The sequence below is a fragment of the Lycorma delicatula genome, chromosome 4 (assembly GCF_047948215.1).
Source record: "Lycorma delicatula isolate Av1 chromosome 4, ASM4794821v1, whole genome shotgun sequence".
Classification (NCBI taxonomy): domain Eukaryota; kingdom Metazoa; phylum Arthropoda; class Insecta; order Hemiptera; family Fulgoridae; genus Lycorma; species Lycorma delicatula.
In genome coordinates, this window is record NC_134458.1 from 35,569,215 (window position 1) to 35,593,185 (window position 23,971).

The window sequence follows — 23,971 nt, forward strand, 5'->3', positions numbered from 1 at the left end:
TTCCTGCCAAAGTCATGTCACATATTATCCTGTGATACTCTGCTTCTTTATATAAAATCATACAATATTTTTTATTTTATTTTTTTTCTGGCTATCTTCTGTTTCTTCTTTCTGGTGGAAAAAATTTCAGAACTGTTTTACAACAAAGCCTTTATCTCATAATATCACTATTTTATTGCAGCATAATACTGATGTTATATTTTATATTACTGTAATAGGTATTATTGTTTACAATTCCGTTGCAAAGTACATTATATTGCATTATTATTATTATTACTTCTATATTAAAAATTAATTTTACTTTAAAGATGAAAACAAAATTTCCTTGTAAACCTGAATTTTGCTTTTGGTTAATCTGGACTCCTCATATATTTTATATACAGTTAATAACAAAAATAATATTAAACAAATTACTATAATGCCATTGATTGTTTGAATTAGAGATGGTTTTCTGAATCAATCAGCTGTAAGGTCATATGTTGACAATGTTAGGACTGTCCTTAATCATTTGATATACACTTCTTGAATTCAGAATTACTTTATTATAATATCAATGCAACAACAACAGCAACTACTGCTACTACTAATAATAATAATTAGTATATTGTGTTATTATTTTTTATTTCATTCATGTGATGCATGTTAGTTACGTGTCATAAATTTACTAATCCCTGACGTCGTTTTCAGCTGTCTATTGATGCTTATGTATAAAAATAATAATATTGGTTAAAATATAATTATTTTAATTAGCAGAAAATTGTAACTTAAATTTAAATTAATTTTGTGCTACTGTGATGGAAAGAATAATATATATTTAATTTTATATTAATTCACTTATGATGTAATTTGTAAAATTTAGTACACTCTGTTGATGGTTTAATGAATATTTTGAAATTGTTTATTCATCAACAACAAACCTGATTGTGAAGAACATTCTATAATACATCTTTTGTAATGATTACTGATGGATGATGTTTCAGTAATTGTAAAATTTTAACAAAAACTAAACGCTTATTTCTGAGCACCTTCATTATAGATTGTATCTGTAAGCTATATATATGATATATATAGACCATATCTGACCATATATATGTATATAACGAATGTGTCAAAAGGACACAACCCTAAGATTAAGAAAGTAAAAGTCACGCATAGGTAAATTTTATTTCTCCCTACATGCAGTTGCCAACACTGTACTCAAGCTTGTAACAGTTGAAATGTCCTTCTTGTGCATTATTGCTATACCAGTACAAATTCGTCTTTATTGTATAAACTATGTCGTTTTCCAAGGACGAACGTGTGTTTATTATTGAGAATTATTGCGCGTATAAATCTTACGATCGAGTGAAAGACGAGTTTCGGATAAAATTTCCCAATCATTCAGTAACTAATAAGTCGGTAATTTCGCTTTTGATTTATAAATTTCATGAGACGGAGTGTACAGGATCGGAAAAGTACAAGTCGACCTTTACTTTTAACAGTAGAAATTCTGGAGGATGTGAAAGAACGTTTGACTCGATCACCCAGAAAATTACTCGGAAAGTTATCTTCACAGGCTGGGCTTTCACTGTCTACAGGCTTCAGGGCTACTAAAAAATTATAATTGTATGTTTATCGCACCTGTGTCGTTCAAGAACTGAAAGAAGTAGACCACGGAAAACGTTTACAGTATTGTCGTTGGTTTTGTTCTCTTGTTGATGACAACGGTATTGAAATTTTGGATGTGTTTTTTCAGCAACGAGGGTTGGTTTCAATCGGATGGCTACATTAACAGCCAAAATTGCCTAATATGGAGCGCTGAAAATCCTCACGCGTTTCATGAACAACCATTACATGCACGGTGTTTGGTGTGCGATCTCCAGGCGTCTGATAATAGGGTCTTTATTTTATGACAAATCTGTAGATAGTTCATTGCCATGTAAAATTTACACGAACGACAATGTTGGTTGCGGCAGGATAACGCAACGTGCCATACTGCTAATGAAACGCGGAATAGGTTAAGGGAATTTTTTGGCTATCGTTTGATATCAAAAGGGTTGTGGCCTCCAAGGTCCCCATATTTTACACCAACAGACTTTTTTACTTTGGAGTATTTAAAAAGTGTAGTTTTTAAAAACAATTCTCGTACACTTGACAAATTGAAGGCTAACATTAAAAGTAAGATTTCATACATTGCAAAAGTGGTCGCAAATGCTATGAAACTTGTACGAACCTGCATCGGAATCACAGGAAATCATTTAGAACATTACTGTAAATTAAGGTAATTTGAATGTTGTTGAATTAGCATTTTATTAACATTAATATTTTTGTAATAAATTCATGTCGTCAAACAAAGAGGTTGCATCCTTTTTGAAACACTCGTTATTGTATATGTGTGTGTGTAGTCACACACACACACACACATATATATATATATATATATATACACACACACACAAGTCGTAAATGTATTTGTTCTCACTATCTAAGATAATATCTTTTCTGAGGTAAGCAGTTTATTTGGTGGTAAACATATCTTGTACTTAACCTTTTTTTCTTAATTAAACTCTTTAATCAACCATTATTCTAATAAAAGAAAACATAAATGGACTTCTAGTTTACTCATTTTTATTCTTATTTATTATCAAAGGAGAAAGTTCTGTTATTCTAGCATATTTATCTACATTTTGTTTGTTAATTTTTCTGTATATAATTAGTCTTTTTAATCATGGAATACTTACGTTTTCAAAATAACACTAAGTTTAATTATTATTAAGTTTTGTGAAAATTATTTTATACTTTTCTGGAGAAAATGAGAGTGAAATTCTTTCATTTTCATACAGAAGCATTGATGGACTATAAAAATAAATAATTGTTAGTTTTTACACTTATAGAAAAGTTATTTTAAAATAACTTTAAGATTTTATTACAAAAGTTTGTAACATGTATAAAAATTTATTTTAAATTCACTCAAAATAATAATAATAAAATATGCAGAGGTTAAAAAATAAAATGTCCTAAGAACTTTTCTTTGTATGACCACAGTAAATTTACAACTTAAAAATATATTAAATTTTGTGTTTTGTTTTAAATTGAGGTTTTATTAAAAACAAACATATAATAAGTAAATTTTATAAGAAAAAATGCACAATTTGTTTCAGTTGTTTGTTCACATATCAACATCATATTGTCACCTTCAAGAAAAAGTATTAGAAGAAAAAGCATATCCACCACCAGCTGATCCTAATAAAATTATTAGAACTTGTGAACTAATGAGTGAAGAACTTGTTGAAACAATCGCAAAGAAGTATGTGTTAATTTTTTTTTTAATATATTTTTTAGTATACATTTTTGGCAGGATAAACTCAAAGTTAATTATTATTTTAAATTTTAAATAGCGAAAAATAAGCTGCCCATTAATGAAAACATTTATTCATTATTAATGTCAGGTTCAGCATCCAAATGAACATAATAATGTTTATGATTTTGTGATCATCAACAAGCTCAGGCATCATCCACAAGTTTATAACATTGGGACCAGTATATAAGCCAACTCACCAGGTTGGTCTAGTGGTGAATGCGTCAATCAGCTGATTTGGAAGTCGAGAGTTCCAGCGTTCAAATCCTAGCAAAGGCAGTTAATTTTATACGGATTTGAATACTAGATTGTGGATACCGATGTTATTTGGTGGTTGGGTTTCAATTAACCACACATCTCAGGAATGGTCGAACTGAGACTGTACAAGACTATACTCATTCATCCTCTGAAGTAATACCTGAACAGTAATTCCCAGAGGCTAAACAGGAAAAAAGTATATAGGCCAAATAAATACTTGATAATAGATTTGAAATATGACCTGTTCAACTTACCTGTAATGACTGAACAAAATTCTCAGTAGCTTCAAAATACATTTTAACCAAACATTTTCTCTGATAAACTATGATTCTGGAATGTGTACATTAAAGAAGAAAACCATGATGAAAAAAATAGATGAAAAAAGGAAAGGTAGGTCATGGATTGGTAATATCCAAGAAGATGTTCCATTGTCAGATAGACAGGATCATTGTAAATTTGGAAATTGGATACTACAGTAAGGGTTTCATAACACAGAAACAACATAATTTTGAAGTTCATATTTAATAGATACAACAAATTAATTTTCTATCATAGATTTGTCATTAAATGTATTTTAACACTGAATTTAAATCAAAATAGAATTTTAATAATAATAATAAAAAAAAAAACAATTATGATATTCTAAAACCAATTAATAAAAGTTATTTTTAATTTTAGAATAGAAAAAATATAAACATATAATATTAACAATTTAGTTTACTTGTAACACAAATAAAAAGAGAAATAGAAAACAAATTTAATGTTGTTAATAATTAGAAAGTTAAGTGGAGATGTGATAGTTAATAAAAATAAGTGAACAAAACTTATTTCATTCATGTAGTTATATGAATAAAATAAGTATTATAAATTATTCTTATAAATTATATATATATATATATATATATATAAATGGGTGTGTGTATTTATTAATATTTTATTTTGTTTAAATAAGCTTTATACCTACTATGAGCAGAACAATAAAAAACTAAATAACTGAACCACCAACATAAATTTAAATTATAGAAGTATTGATACTGAAATAACAATTAATGAAAAAGTCAGTTACTGATCAACCAGTTCAGCATTCAGTAAAATAATTTTCAGTATGCACAAAAGTTTAATAAATAAAAATACTTCATATTCTAATATTTAAACCAGCTGGTAGAAAATATATCTTGCATTCTTTTTTTGTACTAGTAAATGCTGTATATTTAGAAAATTATTGTTAAATTTAAAAATGGAAGTGAATTAATGACATTGTAGATATTTATTATTAGTCACATACTAAAATATTGATACAAGGCTATTACAGTAAACTTTTAAAAATAATAAAATTATTACACCTATAACTTTAAGTTTAGAATTTTGATAGCTATATTGCTAATATAGTTTGATGTTGATGTGATTAATGTTAAAGAAATATAGAAGCTAATTAAAATAAAACCTGTTAAGGATACTACCTTTTATGTAGGTAATTACTGTTACTGATGATTACATTTTTTGATTGATGGTATTAATTAAAAATTATATTTATACTAATTCAGTTAATAAAATCTAAATGAATAGGGATTTGGTATACTGGGTGATCATTTGAAAAGTTAGCACATTTATTATTCAACAGCTATCAGTTCCATCGTATTTCTGTTTGTCGGCATGTATACCATTCTCGGTTTGGGGGGGGGGGGGAATTATTTTCAAAGGGGTGAAACCCACTCTCTCTGCTACACCTATCCCAACTCAAAAATCGTAAATGGAAATGGAAACATTTAATTACATTAATTGACAACCCAAAAAAAAATAATTTTGATGAAAAGAAAATAAAAATCCGCTCACCCCTTCGCTTGGTAGGTGTGAAAACTCATTTGCGGTAGTACTTTTTTAAATTTCAGTCAAACAAAAATAACTATAGAATTATCGGATAATGCTGTATTTATTAGTACATTTTTTTAATGCTGAAGAAACCTAATACCCATATTTTTAACAAGAACGAATGATTTCAGACCTAATGTTTTAGGTCAGTAATACTGTATCCCAATATAACATAAAAAAAACACGTTTTTAATCATAACTTCAATACCAGTTAACCAATTTTTATTTTATTTTTACCAAATTACTTGCCCTTCAAAGGGCCTTTGAATGAGGTCACAAGCTACATCATCTCATTTAAAAAAGTAAGTTTTCAACCCTTGAAAATTTAGAAAACTTTAACTGCGAAATTTTGTGTTGGTAATTTAATAAATAATTTTCACAGTTTTAACCCACAGATTATGATTATTTAAAATGGTTTAAGAAGTAATATCCGATAATTCTATAGTTATTTTTGTTGGACTGAAATTTAAAAAAGTACTACCGCAAATGGTTTTTCACACCTACCAAGCGAAGGGGTAAGCGGATTTTTATTTTATTTTCATCAAAATTATTTTTTTTTTTGGGTTGTCAATTAATGTAATTAAATGTTTCCATTTCCATTTAAGATTTTTGAGTTGGGGTAGGTGTAGCAGAGAGAGTGGGTTTCACCCCTTTGAAAATAATTCCCCCTGAGAATGGTATACATGCCTAGCCTGCAAACAGAAATATGATGCGACTGATAGCTATTGAATAATGAATGTGGTAACTTTTCTAATGATCACCCGGTATACTGTATTAACATGTATACATTTCTTTAACCCATGAAATAATACTTTTTTTCAGAATTCTTGGACATTTTCCAAATTCATATGCCTATACAAAATGCTTATCAGAAGGACTTGCTGTGCAAGAAATGAATGCAGGTCTACCAATAATTATTTTGCGACCATCAATAGGTAATTATTAACATTGTCATTAATTTTTGTAAACATTTTTATTAATACTTTTCTTGTTCTGATAATAATAAAAATTGTAAACTAGTAAAATACTCTAATCCTCGAAGCAGTTCTTCTATGTTTCTTCAATATGCCCTACTGTGGGAGAGAGTTTGTGTGAGCCTCAATAATGGCTCACTTGCAGTGCTATGCTCCACCTGTGATAGCCAGTGGGGCAGTGCTTCCTTAATGATATGGAAAATTTGTCAGGAGGGTTACACAATAAGCCTAACTAGTAGCTGAACTTACTGATTAAACTGGACCCCTTACTCCTTCTATTATCAATAAAGAACTCAGTAAAACCAATTTCTTCCCTTTATGATATTGTATTTTATATCTCTCTGTATTAAGTAACACCATGTCATAAATAGTTAAAACTGTTTTATACATTAATAGAAAAGCATATTTTTAATATTATGATTTATTTTTTCTGATTTTTCTCAGAAAGTTTCAAATTGAAGGAAAAATATTTAAATTTGTGAAAAATTAGTCAACAGTAAATGTTATTTTGGATCTAAAAATGACTTGAATAACTTTTAGCAAGATAGATGATTGAAGTAGTATGTAAATTGACTGAATTATGCTACACCAGTGGATCACATATCAAATTTGTTGTTCTTTTATGTAATAATTTTCTTATTACTTTATTATTGAATTTGATTTGTTTTTTTATTATAATAATTTGTTACAATTACGTATTATAAATAAATATAATAAATTAGAATCAAATATTAAATAACTGGATATGAATTTTATCTCACAAATAAACTTTATGCAAGTACATGTTATTTTACATCAGTATAAAATTAATAAAAAAATGATTCACACTAAATCTGAGTGTAAATCTAATAAATTCCAAATAATATGACATCATTTGTACTTCTTATAGTGAATATTTGAAGGCTACCTTTTTTTATATAAAATTATGATAGTAGTATATTAAAAGATTATCAGAAGACATGATGTACTTGTGCATTAATAAATACCAAGCTAGTGCTATCATGTATGTTTTCATTTAAAACAAACTGTAAAATATTTCGCAGTTTGTTAAGTAGTCTATTCAAAAACAATAATTTATCAACTTTATAATTATTATATTTAATTTTTCATTATAGTTTTGTTGATATAATCATTAGTTTTTTGTCATAAAATGAGAAAGAATTACATTTTTGTTTTAAATTAACTAATTAGTTAATTAAATTAAGTTAATTAATTAGTTTTAACCCTTAATAATGATTTTTCTGCTGATAAAATTGAAATGCGAGTGCATTAATAAAAGTGATTTATATGTTTCTTTGGTATTAATCTTCAAAATTCAAACTATCATGTGTGAAACTTCTATAATTCTTTCATGCAGAACCTGACTTAATTCTAAGATAGAATCATCTGACATGACTTTAACCTTTAGTAATCTTCTATTATGATTATGAACTATTTAAACTTGAACAAAAATATATAACTGGATCAAACTATTTTCATTCTTCTACACAGCTCTGTAAAGGATGTTTAAAAGGAAGATTACTGAATTTATTACAACTTAGGGATATAAATTATTTAATTATATTTTTTAAACTTTTTTTACTCATTTTTCTTCTTAAACTGATTTAAACTTCTTAAATAGATAAAATGAACATTTTTATATTACAATAGTAGTAATAAGTCCAATTTTATATTACAAAATAGTATTTTAAATTATTTGTTTTAGTTATACCCATATGGAAAGAGCCACTACCTGGATGGACGGATAATATCAATGGGCCAACAGGTCTTCTTATAGGAGCTGGAAAAGGTGTAATTCGTAGTATGTACTGTGATAATCAGGGTTATGCAGATTATTTACCAGTTGATATCACTGTAAATGGAATTCTTCTATCAACATGGAATTTCTTAGGTCTAAAGTAAGTTGATGAATAAAAAAAAATAACAATTATTAAGAAAATATTTTAATTTTGTATTTAAATTTTGGTATTTTCTGTAAAGATTCAATGACAGCACATAAGTGATAGAAACTTTGTTTAAAATTTCTTGTTCATTTCTACCCGTATTAAATTGTAAGATCATTTTATTGTGCACATCATGATACTGTGGACTATAATTCCACTACGGACTATAATACAGAGATACTCACATTTGATTTGATTTATGGAATGTAGTTATGCACAACTAAGTGTTGGAAATGTCCACCATTTTCCTGAAGGGAGTTCTGAACCCTTTTTGACACCCTTTGTAGGACATCAAGGCTAATGTTATTCATCTCAAAAAATATGGTATGAAGGGTTTGAACCTGCCTTCAGGAAGGTGGAAGGTGGAAATTTCCAACACTTGCTGTAAGACATTACCAGTTGCGCATAACTATATTCAGTGAATCAAATCAAATGTGAGTATCTCTGTATTATAGTCCGTAGTGGAATTATAGTGTATAGTAACATGATGTGCACGATAAAATGACCTCACTTTATATATATATATAATGTAGTAATCAATTTAGTGTAAGTTTTGATCATGCATAATTTGTCAGTTTTCAATTATAACTGTTAAAAAATATATTATTCCAAGTAAAATACAAGAATTATTTTACTATTTTAATAATAAAATACTATTTACTATTACTATTTACTAAAATACTATTTAAAATACTTTTTTATACTATTTAAAATACTATTTACTATTTTAGGAATTATTATCAGATTGACTATTTTAATTGAGAAAAATAATATGATTAACGGTGAAGGTTTTAAAAATGCAAACTTTTAAAATGACACTCTGAACCAATATTTTGTAGTAAATAGCTATTAATAGCTATCTTAGATGGAATTATCATTTTATCAATGATTTAAGAAGAGTCACTAAAAGATGGTCTCAAAGATAACTGAAAACATTTTTAATTAAATTGTTAAAAACTTTTTCCTGTAAAATTTAGTTCAGTTCATAATTTCAAAAATTTATGTTTTTTAAAAATCTTCATCATTGACCATCACGGACAAAACATACTTATGTTATTATTTTTACTCTTATTTTAAAAGAAATCTAATTCTCAAAAATGATTGTGTTGACTCGCAATGTTTTCTTCCAACCACTGTTTGGTTTTTGTGTTCAGAATATTTTGGAATTAAGCAATTTGATTGATTGTTGGTTTAATGTATTCTGTCCAAAATTTATTTCAATGGCTTCAGAACTATCGCTCAATATAATTATTTTAAAAAATAAAAATTAAAAATTAAAATAAGCAATTTTTTAAAATTTCATGTAATGGTCGTCATCACATTTTCTGAACATTTATTAATACACCTAATTGCAGAGACTAATTGAAAAACATAAAATTAAAAATGTAATTTTTTTAAATTTTGTGGTATGCACAAAAAAAATTAAAAATTAAAACAATTCAGTTTCCTTCTTTAGTTGAAATTAAATCTAAATTACACAAATAAAATAATTTTTTCAGAAAAACAAAACTATAAGTATTTTCTTTAGTGCATTTTGATTTTAATGTAACTTATAAAAACTATATGTGTGTGTATGTGTGTGTGTGTGCATGTGTGTGTGCCTGTATGCGCATGCATGTGTGTTATTTTTTATATAGTATTGAAAACTTGCATATAGAATACTGACAATCCAGTTAAGTAGATAGTATTCTATTCTTGATTATTAAAAAAAAGGGATTAAAACAGAATAATTACAATTGGAGATTATTGAATACAATGGTCCAGTTGATTATTTTGTGTAAATTTAATACTTAACATAGTCATTATATGTGCACTTCGAAATAGGTGTTTCTACATAAACCTTATCAAATTCCCTTATACATAACCAGTCATAAGTTCATTTCAGTTGATGTGTCCATCTGAAATACCTGTGTGCCAAAAATAAAAAAAATTATAAAATAAATCACTCTTATGAATAAGTGAATTGCTACTGTACACAAAAAATACACAACACAGAAGTTTGATCATGATTACCTTCACTTTGAAGCCCTTCACCCTTGCTCATATGTATGTATTGCCCAATGCTCGTAGTCTTACCAACTTGACCTAGAAGACACAATTTCATTTATTCATGATAAATGTAATGTACTCATATGTAAAATAAAACTCTGTACCTCTGTCATTCTTAACCACACTCCTTCCTGGAGATGATGAGAATCTCTTCTAGCAACAAGCTTGTAAACCTTGTTCAATTAATCTGTTCCAGATCTAGTGTGAACTACTACTATAAAACTTCTGAAGAACCCACTTTTCGAATGTAAAATAATCTTTTATTTTAATTTATTTAGAATCAATTTTCTGAAGTGCTTTTACTAAATAAATCTCCTTCTTTTGCCATATTTCAATTCTACCACCATACACCTCAGTACATAAACTATCAACCCCCAACCATAGTAACTAATTTAAACCAAAGGTCATTGATGTAAAAAAACTTGAGCCAACTATGTCTGTTCATAAGAATACTCGTATTATAAATTTAGGAGAAAAAATTTTATTTTTATTTCTGTAATAATGAATTCTATATAATATTGATGTATTTATAATGTTTTATTTATATGTTTTGTTTCTGTTTTTAACAAATAAATAAAATTATTAGTCTCAGAGATTGACAAATCATCTGTGTTTTCTTTTTACATATCATATTTTATTATTGTTCATAAACTACAAACTAGAATCATTGTTTTTACTCTTTATGCTTTAATCAGTGCATTTCCCAGGTTACATCACTACTAGTTCATAATATTCTAGTGCATTTTATGAAGGCAAATATTGTTATTATTAAATATGCTAGTGAATGAAATATTGTAAACAAGAAAACTTTACATCTAAAATAAATTTGTGCTTCTTTTTATTTTCTTGAAGTATTTAATTTTGCAACAGAAGTGAGAGTAATATATTATTAAACTTGAAAATTTTAAGAGCACTCAGTTTTCATTTAATACATGGTTACAATCTGTTGGTTGGCCATTAGAAGAGAGCAAATTCAGATAATTTTGCTAACCAAATACCTATATTAAAAATTTTGCCAAGTATCTATATTGCTAAATAGATTAATTCAATATTGTGGATTAATCTGAACAATGGAAAAGATTATATTTTTTTATATTGAATTATTTGTTTACAGCCCCATAAATTTTAGAATGATTTGTCTGTTTTTAACCAGCTGACTCAAACAAACATCAAGGTGCATAGTAAACACGCATTTCCTTGATGGAGTTATACTTCTAAATGAACTCCAGAAATAATAAATAAAAAGCAAGTGAGATACTACATCACTTACTGAGAAGTTTATGTTTATATAAATTTTGATAATTAAGGGCTTGAGAGAGAAAAAAATCAATTGAGAACCTACATAAGAGAAACCCCCTTTGATTAAGTCAGATATTTCCCCCCTCATTTTAAATAAAACAAGATTATAGTGTAGCACACTTAGTGTAGCACTTTAGTTTTTGTTTAAAACATATGGATAGAGTCACTGTTTTATCTTCGTTCTATAGTTAACAGCTACACACAATGACTGCTGACAGAACATTTATTAAATATGTTACAAATACATTTTCATAAACTTGCATTGTTTTTGTTATTTTTCAAAACAAAAAAAAATTATATGTAGATAACTGAAGAAGAAAGAATACATGATTATAATGCAAATGTATATTAATGCAGAATTAATGATATGGTTCTGTGGAGGTGTTCTACTATGTGATTCTATGTGATAAATGTATATTTTGCACAAATATTTGAAATATTAATGAGAAAGCAAATAAAAAGAAGGTTGTTACATAAAGATGTAATAAAATGGTCATATTCTTATGAACAAATAAAATTTCATTTTCAGGAACTTATACTATAAATTTACTATGAAAATTGTTAAAATTAATTTTTTTTAATGTATTTCAGTGATAGGAAACGAACAATTGCTCATTTAACATCTAGCATGGAATGGCAAGTTTCTTGGCAAGAAATAATTGATATGGGAAAACAAATAGTGACAGAAAAAATTCCATTGAATAATGCTGTTTGGTATCCAGGAGGATCTATGAAAAAATCAAAACTTCTCCATCAAATATGTGTATTCTTCTTTCATATGCTACCTGCATATTTTCTTGACACAATTATTGTTTTGTCAGGCCACAAACCAGTGTTAGTAATTCAGTTATATACATATCTATATTATATAATGGTTTTTTTGTAATATTATGATATAAAAATTGTGCATTTTTTGAGGTGCATATGGTCTCATTAATCCCACCTGGACTTCCATAAACCATTACACAGTTATGAGGAAGCAAAAGAGTGTGTCAGATCTTAAATTACATGGCAGGTGATAGGTTCTTTCCATCTCAGTAAGTCAGGCAATTCCTTTGGATTTAAGACTTACAATAATTTAATTTTTAGTATGAAGAGTCTAGAAAACATTTTCACATCTTCCCCTTTACAAAAGATTTTAATAGAATTAATAAAATCAACAAAAACAAATTATTATCTGAAGAATGTAATTAAGTATGTAGTACTGAACGTGAAGTATCAATAAAGAAAATGAATTGCTGAAAATGAGATATAATTAGACTCTGATGTTTTAGTGGACACATAAACAAGATAATAAATATAAAGTGCAAGATTTACATACCTGAAGTCCAGAGTAGGTTGCAGTTATATATTTACTCTTGTCTATAAATGATGTAACAGCACAGAGTTGGAAAAAATATTTGAAATTTGATTTACTATAACTTTTTTTGTAGCTTTATGATATTGGCTTATATGATAAAAATTGATAAATAAAATTATCAAGCTTAGAATTAAAAAAATTGATAAATTGTTATGTAATACCTTTTTTTATTTTTTAAGATAATTTTATTAGATTTTGTAATTTTTTTAAATGATAGCTACTGTAATCATCAGCAACTAAAAACTTACAACAGCATGTAGTAAAATGCACCCATTGTTGTACAATATCAGTGATTTACAGGAACAATTTTATTAAATACAGCTTTGGCCATGAGTGTTTTATCTTATTTCATACCCTTCAGTTGCTTCCAGGATCCTGCTAAGTCTTTTGTTGAGGTAACTAGTTAACTCTAGTTGGAAACTACTGGTCTTCCAACTATTTGGAAGGAATACAAAGTATCAGTACTATAGTGGAGAGTATGTTTATTCTAGTAATATTAGAACTGTCTTTGTAGTGGCAAATACTGACTGAAATGTATTTCTGTATTAGCCATTAATTAAAAGTTGATTAAATTTTGTTACATGAATAAATTTTGTTAAATTTGTTACACAAATTATTCTGTTATAGTTCAACTCTGAAAATGTATTAAAAATCTATTAAATCACATTTTTTTACTAAAAGTTTTTCTTTATTTTACTGAAAAATTAGAAAAAATGCTGTTAGCCCATTGTTAGAGCAATCTTTTAAAAAATGATTCATTCAGCATTGACAGAAAACCACAGATAAAAATACATCATTGAGTAATCTCTATTATAAAGTATAATATTATGTATGTATGTAGTATATTAATTATACTTACACTATTAATTATATTAATATTATATAGTATAATATTTATACGTTATAAATAAGAATTTATATAAAATTTTAATGAAATTTAATAATGATGAAACAGCACTGCAATAATTAATGTTCTACCAAATATCAGTTATAAATCATCTTCTGGAACAGTATGAAATTAACAATCTTTGTTCCCCTTAACCTGGACATGGATAATAAAAAATTTTAAAAATCAGAATTGGTATTCCTTCACAAATGTTCATTTAGATTAAAATTACTACAATATGTATAACACTTAAGAAAGAATTTCATAACATTTCCTTACATATATGTTAGGTGACATAACCTGGTATGAAACAAAGTCAATGAATGGCATAACAATTTCAAAGACAAACAAGTATTCAATTTCATGCTTGTGAAGGAAATTGAGGAATGAATTAAACTCCCATCGCCTTCTTTACTGAACTAAATACTATTATGTAATTTTATGACAAGCCTGCAAAAATGTAGGCAACATTCACTACTATAGAAGAACACGTCACTCGATTCATCTCATGTATCTCATTACACATATATGTACAACAACAACCTTCATGATATGGTGTAAATTATATTCTTCATAGTTATAGTAAATTTTTAAAAATAAAAGAAAATAGATGTAAAATTATGTACATTACGAATTTGTAATGTACATAAGATATAAGATGAGATTATATTTGACTATATTCTTATTTTAAGGATTTTTTTCACCTTCCATTTAGTAAGTTAAATTAATTTTTGTATGTATTTAAAGATAGCAGAAGTGATTGATTTTAAATCAACAGCTGATAGAACTAATAGCTCAGTCATTACTAATGCAACAGAAGAAAGCCAATGAGCTAAACTGACGTGTTTACAATTCATTATCTTCAAACAGAATAAATTGTAAAAGTTATGCTTTATTTTTTAATAATTTATGCATTTTGGAAAGTAAAATAAATCAAGGAAATCTAAACACATGTAAAAGATTGAGAGTAGTAGCAGTGAGTGATAGAGCTGTGTTATGATTCAGAAGTATCTGGAACATATGGTGTAGTTTTATTTATTTGAGGTCAACAAAACTTCATCTCTTGTTCATGAAATCACAGAGTACATGCAGTTGTATTATATCCTAGGTTCATCAGGTCACAGGATATGTTATCAACTAGAAACAACAGCAAACAGTGACCATGAGATAATTTCAACCAATTTACAAACAAACAGTAATGGTAAAATTTAACTAGAAGAGTTAGGGATTGATCTGTCGACTTTGCACATGAAGAGGCTATTGAATTGAATTATACTGGGTGGTACCATAATAAATGAAGAACTTTAATACATTTTAATAAATTATTGAATAATATTAATATACTTGGAACATAATATAAATAACTATTAATCACAGTTCTAATTAATTATCAGTGGAACTAATTTTCAGCAGTTCCACTGTATTACCATTACACAATAAAACAAATTATAACATTATGGTATTCATTTAAAGTATAGAATGAATGGATATTATAGATCTTATATTGATTTCTTTTTCTACAATGCTGCTGCAGTGTCACATATCAGATTATGAAGTATCATTTACAATATAATTCCTGTTTCTGTTTAAAAGTACAGTTATTATTTAAATATTGTTTCTAATCTCAGTTGGAAAATTATTTGTTATTAATATATTTAAATTATGATACCACTAAAGTAAAAAAAAAATGTTTTATATATATATACAAGTAGTTATATTGTCATAAGTAAACTATTGATGTCTCAATACTATAAGAAAATAATACTATGTGAATTAAATAATAACACTGATTGCATAATACTTGAATAGTTTTAAGAAAAGAAGACAATTAAATGAGTATTAATAGTGTATCTAAATATCAATACTTATTTTTTACATCAAAAAACCTGATATAATATCAACATAAAATTTTCTTTAAAAAAAAAAAAATATATTTATATATTTATGTTATTAGATCAACCAAAGTACAGAATAAATAAAGTAGGATGACTTACCTTATTCCAGTATATATGCAGAAGCGCTTTTGTGATTTATTCGCATCATCAGCTGCATTATGTATTCATGCATTCATCGCAAATTACATTACAAACTTCATAAAATATAACATATCATACATTTATTTTATTTAAAATTTAAAAATATGAAAAATTAATTAAAATAAAAATAAAGAATTAAATTGTAAAAATCTTTTTTTACATATGTAAAAATATGACATCGAGGCATAAAATCAAATTAAAATTAAAATCAAATAAAAATAACTTCAAGTAAAGCAATTATGCATGTTGTCCATTTAACTGAACTTACTTTACTATACTCCTTATTTGCTCTGAGTATAGTAAAGTAAGTTCAATTAAGTGGACAACATGCATAATTGCTTTACTTAAAATTATTTTTATTTGATTTTAATTTTTAATTTTAATTTGATTTTATGCCTTGACGTCAGTCATATTTTTACATATGTTAAAAACAACTTCTACAATTTAATTTTTAATGTTAATTTTAATTAATTTTTCATATTTTTAAATTTTGTTTAATTTTTAATTTAACTGAATAAAAGTTTAAAATAAAAAAAAAATAAAAAGATTAAAGGTTTTAAATTTTAAATAAAATAAATAAATGCATGATATGTTATTATATTTATGAAGTTGTTATGGAATTTGAGATGAATATATGAAAATATAATGCAGCTGATGATGTGAGTAAATCGTGAAAGCACTCCTGCATATATAGTGGAATAAGGTAAGTTACCGTACTTTATCTATTCTGTACTTTGGTTGATCTAATAAAATAAATATATTTGTATATAGTTCAGAGGAGTATGATTCTTAAAAGAATTAAGTTTAAAAAAAATTATATATATATATATATATATATATATATGTTCAAAATTGGAAAAACTCAGTTTTGATAAATAAAATATTCAAGGAAGAATTCTAAATATTATGTGAGATGATTAAATATTCTTTATTGAAAAAAATAAATTTTTGTATTTTTGAATGCATTTAACAAAAATTAGTTTAATCAAATTTCTTTTAATAAAAATAACATATTGTATTTTAATAAAAAAAACCATGATTGCTATACTTCAATTTTTATTTTTAGATTGTGCCGTGTACAAGAGCGTATAAATAAAGGCTTTGAAGTATTTGAGTACTATGCTAACAACCAGTGGGAATTTAGAAATGACCAGATACATTATATGCGGAAAATAATGAATAGACGAGAAAGATTTGAGTATAAAATTGATGGAGAAGATATGGATTTGTATAAATATTTTGAAGACTGTATACTGGCTGCTCGAATCTACATTCTGAAAGAAATGCCTGAAACGCTTCCTGCAGCACGTAGGCATATGAAAATGTAAGTATACCTTTGAATAAAAAAAAAAAATATTATTGGATAAAAACTTGCTAGTTCAGATTTTCATGAAAGCATTTTATATCTTAATATAGTGCTCTACCCAGAAAAAGTTTTCTAGATAAACTTACAATTACAAAAATTTATAATCACCGATTCCAAGTTTCCTCATGATTTGCTATCACCATGGGAGAACATGAAACCTAACACCCAGGTAATCTGTTCTAACATCTTTTGTTCAATGTTATACATTGGATCTTTTTTCTGTTTTTTATCTACTTTGCACCAATATTTCCACTGTGAAATTCCATTTCAAAAATCTTTTACTTCAATTCTATTCAATAATCATTTCCTCAGTCATCTTCTGGATTGCCCCAAGCTTGCCATATCTTTATTCTTTTCCCTTGTTTCATATTTTTTGAATCCCATTCATAATAATAATAATAATAAATGCAGTGTTGATAACAGATTACCAGTAGATATTCAATTTTTACTTCACATAAATCCAGTATTCCTAACACTTTTAAATAGTTCACACTTGCTTCATACATTGTCTGAACCATTCTGACAATTTTTTCTTTAAGACCTTTTTTACATAGCTCCATCCTTACTTTCTCTGTCAAATTCTATCATATGCTGTTTCAATACAAAGAAATACCACACCAACCTTTTACATCACCCCTATATCTTTTTGAATATCTGCTTTAAGAAAAAAATTGCATTATTCACTGATTCCATGAATGAATCTCCTTCCTTGAGCCCACGTCTACTTCAACTTCCCCTAATCCTTTTCTCTAATATCCCCTCATAAAATTTAATTATATGAGGCAGTAAGGTGATCTCTTTAATTTACAGTTCTATTTTCCCATTTCTTAAGTATTGGTATTATAACACCTTTTCTCCAGTCCTCTACCACTGCTATGTGTCATGAAGCTCTAAAAGTTGTGTGTAATAACCCCTTTCAAATAATTCCTTCTTCCTTCAACATTTTGATGGAAACCTTATCTACTCCTGGCCTTGTCTAATTTCAAATTTGTCAAGTCTTCTTTTTCCAATAGATATAAAAATCTCTATTCAGTCACTACCTTGTGTGTTTTTCTTAGTTTTCTCTGCTATTATAATTTTCCTTCCCTTTTTCCAGTTCTAGTGAAATGTAGAAGGAGTCTGTTTTCTACCTGTCTATTTCTTAGGATGCAAAAAAGACAAACTAGTGGCTGAGGTACCACTGGGTAATGCCAAGCCTCTTATTCCACATGAAATCTACACCCAGGAAACCAACATTTTTTTTTAACTATAGTATCTATCAGTTCATAAACCCTTCCAATCAACATCATCATATTTGCTGTACCAATCAGGATATCCTTCTTCTATAGTATTTTTCAGTGGTTGTTTTTCATTGCTCTTCCATAGTTCACCATAGTTATTTTCATAGTTTTTCTCCTGAGTGATAAGCACTACTTACTGGAAAGGTCCTAGCCTTTCTCCATTTTCTTTACAGAACTTCATATATGCAAATTAAAATGCACTTTTTATAGTCAAGATGAGTTTGAGAATGGAGAAGGATAAGATGCAAGAACTTACCTCAGAGCATTTAACAATATGATGATGATGATTTTATTTGATACTACATGGAGTTTAATAATTCAAAATCCTTATTTATGTGCACAATTTACAGAAATGATACAATGGCCAATAAATTATTTGATAAAAGAATACAATTAAGGTGGTTCATTAATGACCCACATGCAATTATCTGAGACAAAAAGTACTGTAACTGCGTTTAAGAGTGTATCCCATACCTGGCTTACAAGAGAAAGTGGTGACTACTGCAGTTTCTTGTTGCCTAATTGCTTTTTTCTTTGAGCAATTTGTTATATGTCATCATACCAAGCTCACCAAAATGCCAGTGATATTCAAACGTACTTTGTGAAACCTTCACCCTATTCAGCATAGGGATTTACTGTACTGTGAACATCAATACTTCAGAAAAAGTGACTCTTAGAAGGCAATATCATTGCAAATACAACTACAGGAAAGACTGGGATAAATAGTATAAAAATACAAAGCAAAAAATAATGTATTCCTTTGTATAGAGAAAAAATGCATTATATACAATGTCTCTGTTCAATAGGCAAAACTTAAGTGTATGTAATTTAATTTAATTTTGTTTTTTTTTTCAGAATGTACTGGGTGGATGTTTTTGCCAGATGTGTTTTCTATGGTTTAATGTTATGGTTCTTTACATCATACTCTGGATCCATCATTAATTTTTTACTAGGTCTTTTTCACATGGTTGAACATGGTTTCTCACACATCTTTTTTGGTAATAATGACAGTAAATCAATTAAAGACTTGTAATATTTAATATATATAAATTGAATATATATATATATATATATATATATATTCAATTTATTAATTTATAATATAGTTAATTACAGTTTTAACAAACTTATTTACAAAAATAAGTTAATAATTACGTGTACTGTTACTACAACTGTATCTAGTAAATGTTTTAATATTACAAGTTAAATAAAACCATCTTAAAGAGGTATAAAAGTAAGCTAGAAAAGCATACTTGAAGAATTTATCTTGTCAGTATTTTAATAACAATGGAAATTATTTTGGTGACATGTATCTTTGTTATTTACTAAGCATACTTCACAATTATTAAATTATCATAAAAACACATTCTTCTGTATTTTTGAAAGTTCATATAATTAATTTTAGTCATGGTCATTATGAATAACCACAGTTTGTGTCTGCATAAAATGTCTACGATTTCATCATTAATTTTATAAAGTTGTATTTTCTTGAACTGCAAAAATTAATTATAAATAAAATTTTAAAATCATTTAATTAAAATAGTGGTAACACGAATGGAGTAAAATTCCTGTGAATTTTAATCTAGTTTTGAATTTTTACTCATCGGTGATTCAAATGACTCAAGTGGGACACAAAATGTCCAGGTGTATACACGTAGTTCACAAATACTCAGTTAATAAATGTGGAAACTTATTTTTAACAAAGTAAGCATATATAATTAATTTTCAAAGATTTATTAATTTTTTTATTATACGAGTAGTATAGTGAGCCTTTCTAGCGAGGCGCTTTTTCCTCTACTTACAGCCGTATTTCTACTCTCCTTCACAGGTGCCTTGCTGTAACTATACTATTGCCTTGCGCCTTACTTTACTATACTTGCACCTTGCTCGACTATACTATTATTACTGTTATGTATATTTATGGAAAAATCAATAATGCTGATTACAAAGTCAGTTCTTTGGTACTAACAAATTTTGGGTGCCATTTTTGGTTCTAAAAAGAACAAATCAAATCAAAAATATTGTGTTCTGTAAAATATAATCAAAAAATGTAGTTTTTTAATGAATATATTCAGTACTTAAAACATGAAACTTTTTATAACACACCAAACCAAATTTTATAAATATAACATTTTTATTGACTTGTGTCTTGTTCTTGATCACTACAGCAAATGAAAATATTTTACAAAATAAAAATATTTATAAAATTTGTTTTTCTATTGATTGAAAAGTTCATAGTTTTAAATAATTTTCACTACTGATCATCATGGACAAAACTACATCTGTGTATTCAGATAGGTTGTGCTATATTTCAAATGAAAATATTCTATTTAAAATTTATATTTACCATTTATTATAACATAATTTTAATAGAATTTAATTTAATTTTATAAAGCTGTGGAGTAGATATTATTATTATAATAGATGTTATTTGGGTTCAATAACCTTAACCTTAAGTAATTATGCCATTAAAGTGATTAATCAAAATAATAATAAATGATATTTATCTTCATAAGTTTATATAAAATTTATTATACATGTAATTAATTTTATACTTACTAACTTATAGTTTTTGTTTGTTAAGCATTTTTCCATATATTGTTGTCATGATTAGATTAAGCATAATAGTAAGAGTAACAATTTTAAGTGAATTGTAGATCATTTATTAAACGTAGTATAACAACATATTAATGTACTTACCTTTACGCATTATAAAAAGTTCTTTTATCCATAATTGATTCATAAAAAAAGTTTAATTTAAAGTAAATTAAAAGTTCTTTAATATTTGCGTACTATAAATATAATATTAGCATACTATAAAATTATATTGCAGAGGAGACTGTCAAAATGTTTTCTCATACCCATATAGTATAGAGATTATATTCAGCTACATCAGATATCATGTATAGAAGTTATGTTTTGATGGAAACTCCATCTTTTGAACATTTATATTGATACAGAAGATGACACTTGTAAAGAATATAAATAAAAAAGTACCATAGTAGTTTCTAAAAAACTGCAGTTTAGAGTCTAAACTTAGTTAAAGACTTAAACTGTTAGTTTAACAGTCTTATCTACACTAGTAACAATAAAACTGGAATATATTGTGATATTATGCTACTACTATACATATTTAGAATATGATTTCTTACTCAATGACTGTGATGTGTAGCATCCAGTGGATGACATATAACTTGAAAATTAAACTAAACCGATTTGAAGACTTTTACTTTCTCACATTATATAAATTTCATATTCAAAAATATAAGTGGGTAATGAAAATACCGACTGAATGAACAAGAGAGATACATATGACAAATGTCATATAACCTGATTTTTATCAGGCACCAGCTGTATATGTCACCAGAGTTGTGGAAATTTGTCTGCATCTACAACAGTCATGACTGGTTAGCCTATATTATTTCAGTTGTATATACATGTTTTTTTGATAGAATAAAAAATTCTGTTATAAATAAATATGTAGGTTGTTTTTCTGTTCTGGTAATAAAGATAATTTTTTCAGCATTCAAAGTTCTAAGAGATGAAAAATTTCTCTTATAAAAAAAATTAAATTAAATACAATGGAATGCAGACATCCAGATCGACCTTTTCAAGGTCAAATCTGAATAACTGGAAAATTAAAAAACATTTATCACATGTACTAGACATATCACTTTCATGTTTAATGGGTATCATATTTAATAAAAAAAAAATACGAAAATATAAAAAAATATATGTAGTTCAGTAAAATTAAAGATACTGAGAACATAGGTACAATCCAATAAAGAAGAAAAAAAACCAGAAACAGTAATAAATGACAAAAAATTAAAAAACTTATAAGAAAAAACTTTTAAAAAATGTATTGAAGAAAGAGTGTTTTAAGTTATTGTGTATTATATTGCTTAATACAGACCTAAATTTACATATGTTTTGTGCTATATGAATTGAATATACAAAAAACCCAGTAAAAAAAAAAAGATCAATAGAAATACATTTCCTGTTGAATCAAAGCTTTATATGAATAACATTTTAGATTTTTTTTAAATAGTGTATTAGTTTTTGAAATTAGTTTTTTGAAATTGCCTAGTGAGATATAAGCAGTCTGAATAGTTGGACATAATTGGCTTCCCACTGTATTTAATCTTATAATTATGTTATAATAAATACTTTTTATGGATAATATATATATATATATGCAAAAAATGTTAGAAACTGTTATGTAAAATATTTTTCACTTTGTTAAGTCATCACAGGTAATGAAAAACTGCATTATAATCCCCCTGTAATTCTAAATATAGAAATTAGATTAATTTTTAAGAAATACAAGATAATAAATCTTGTTTTCCTTTTATTAAAATAGTTGATTTTTATCATTTTTAAGAAAGTCTTCTTAGTTATCTGAGGAAGTAGATTTTAATGGAAATCAAATATCAAGACTAATTTTTATTATTTATATATAACTTGAAAAAAAATAAAATAACAAGAGTTACTACTTAAAAATAATCTTGCAAATCAAAAACTGAATCAAACAAAAGATCTTGAGAAAGGTATAAAAATTTAGTTTATGAATAGATAAAGATACAAAACCACTTTTTTAAATTCTTATTTGTAGTGTTGCTAAAAGAAGTGCATTAGCCACCAAAATCCTCTCCTGGATTATTAACCACATGCAATGACTTTTTTTAGAATATTTAAAATTATTTAGTGTAATTGTTAAGATTGTAATAGTTGTTATATTTTTACCATTTATCATTACCATATTTTTTACTTATAATTACCAATAAGATATATTATATATGTTAACATTTATATAAAATAAATATTTTTATATGTGTTTTAATATGTGTGTATGCATTTGTATATGAGAATATTTTGTGTATATTAGTGAATACTGTTTTACTAATTTACATTTTTTATTTATATGGTTACATCATCATTTTTTTACAATTTGTATAAAAAAGAGAAGAAATTACTTCATAAATATTGTAATACAATTACGATAAAATTTTCATATGTATTTATGCACATTTTTCAGGGATATAGTTACTTTAATGTACTTGTTATTTGCTTGTACAATAAAATTATTTACTCTACACTGTTTTATCTTTGTTATCCAGATACATTATTTGAAAAATTACAAAGGCAATCCAAAAAGTACATACTATTTTTAAGACACAGACACACACACTCTCTCTCTTTTATATATATATATATATATATATATATATATATATATATATAAAACCATAAAAACTTTCTAATTTTTTTCTAAATGAAGATCCTCAGTTAATACTAATACTGAAAATAAGAAAGT

General features: G+C 26.4%; 2 protein-coding genes across 4 annotated transcripts in view; both read left to right on the forward strand.

The window, feature by feature from the left end:
* Positions 1-19,705, forward strand: part of LOC142323274 (fatty acyl-CoA reductase 1) — a 94,093-nt gene extending 74,388 nt beyond the window's left edge. For 2 of the 3 annotated variants that reach the window (XM_075362707.1, XM_075362706.1), the window contains exons 4-9: positions 3,141-3,286; positions 6,287-6,399; positions 8,144-8,336; positions 12,321-12,563; positions 17,078-17,335; positions 19,513-19,705. In XM_075362707.1, the coding sequence (XP_075218822.1) occupies positions 3,141-3,286; positions 6,287-6,399; positions 8,144-8,336; positions 12,321-12,563; positions 17,078-17,335; positions 19,513-19,690 (1,131 nt within the window). In that variant the 3' untranslated portion in view covers positions 19,691-19,705. Of the gene's footprint in view, positions 1-3,140; positions 3,287-6,286; positions 6,400-8,143; positions 8,337-12,320; positions 12,564-17,077; positions 17,340-19,512 lie in introns of those variants that run through there. The other variant, XM_075362708.1, reaches the window with a different exon arrangement.
* Positions 1-23,971, forward strand: part of Asator (tau-tubulin kinase asator) — a 492,107-nt gene that overhangs the window by 166,965 nt on the left and 301,171 nt on the right. The gene's annotated exons all lie outside the window — the stretch shown is intronic.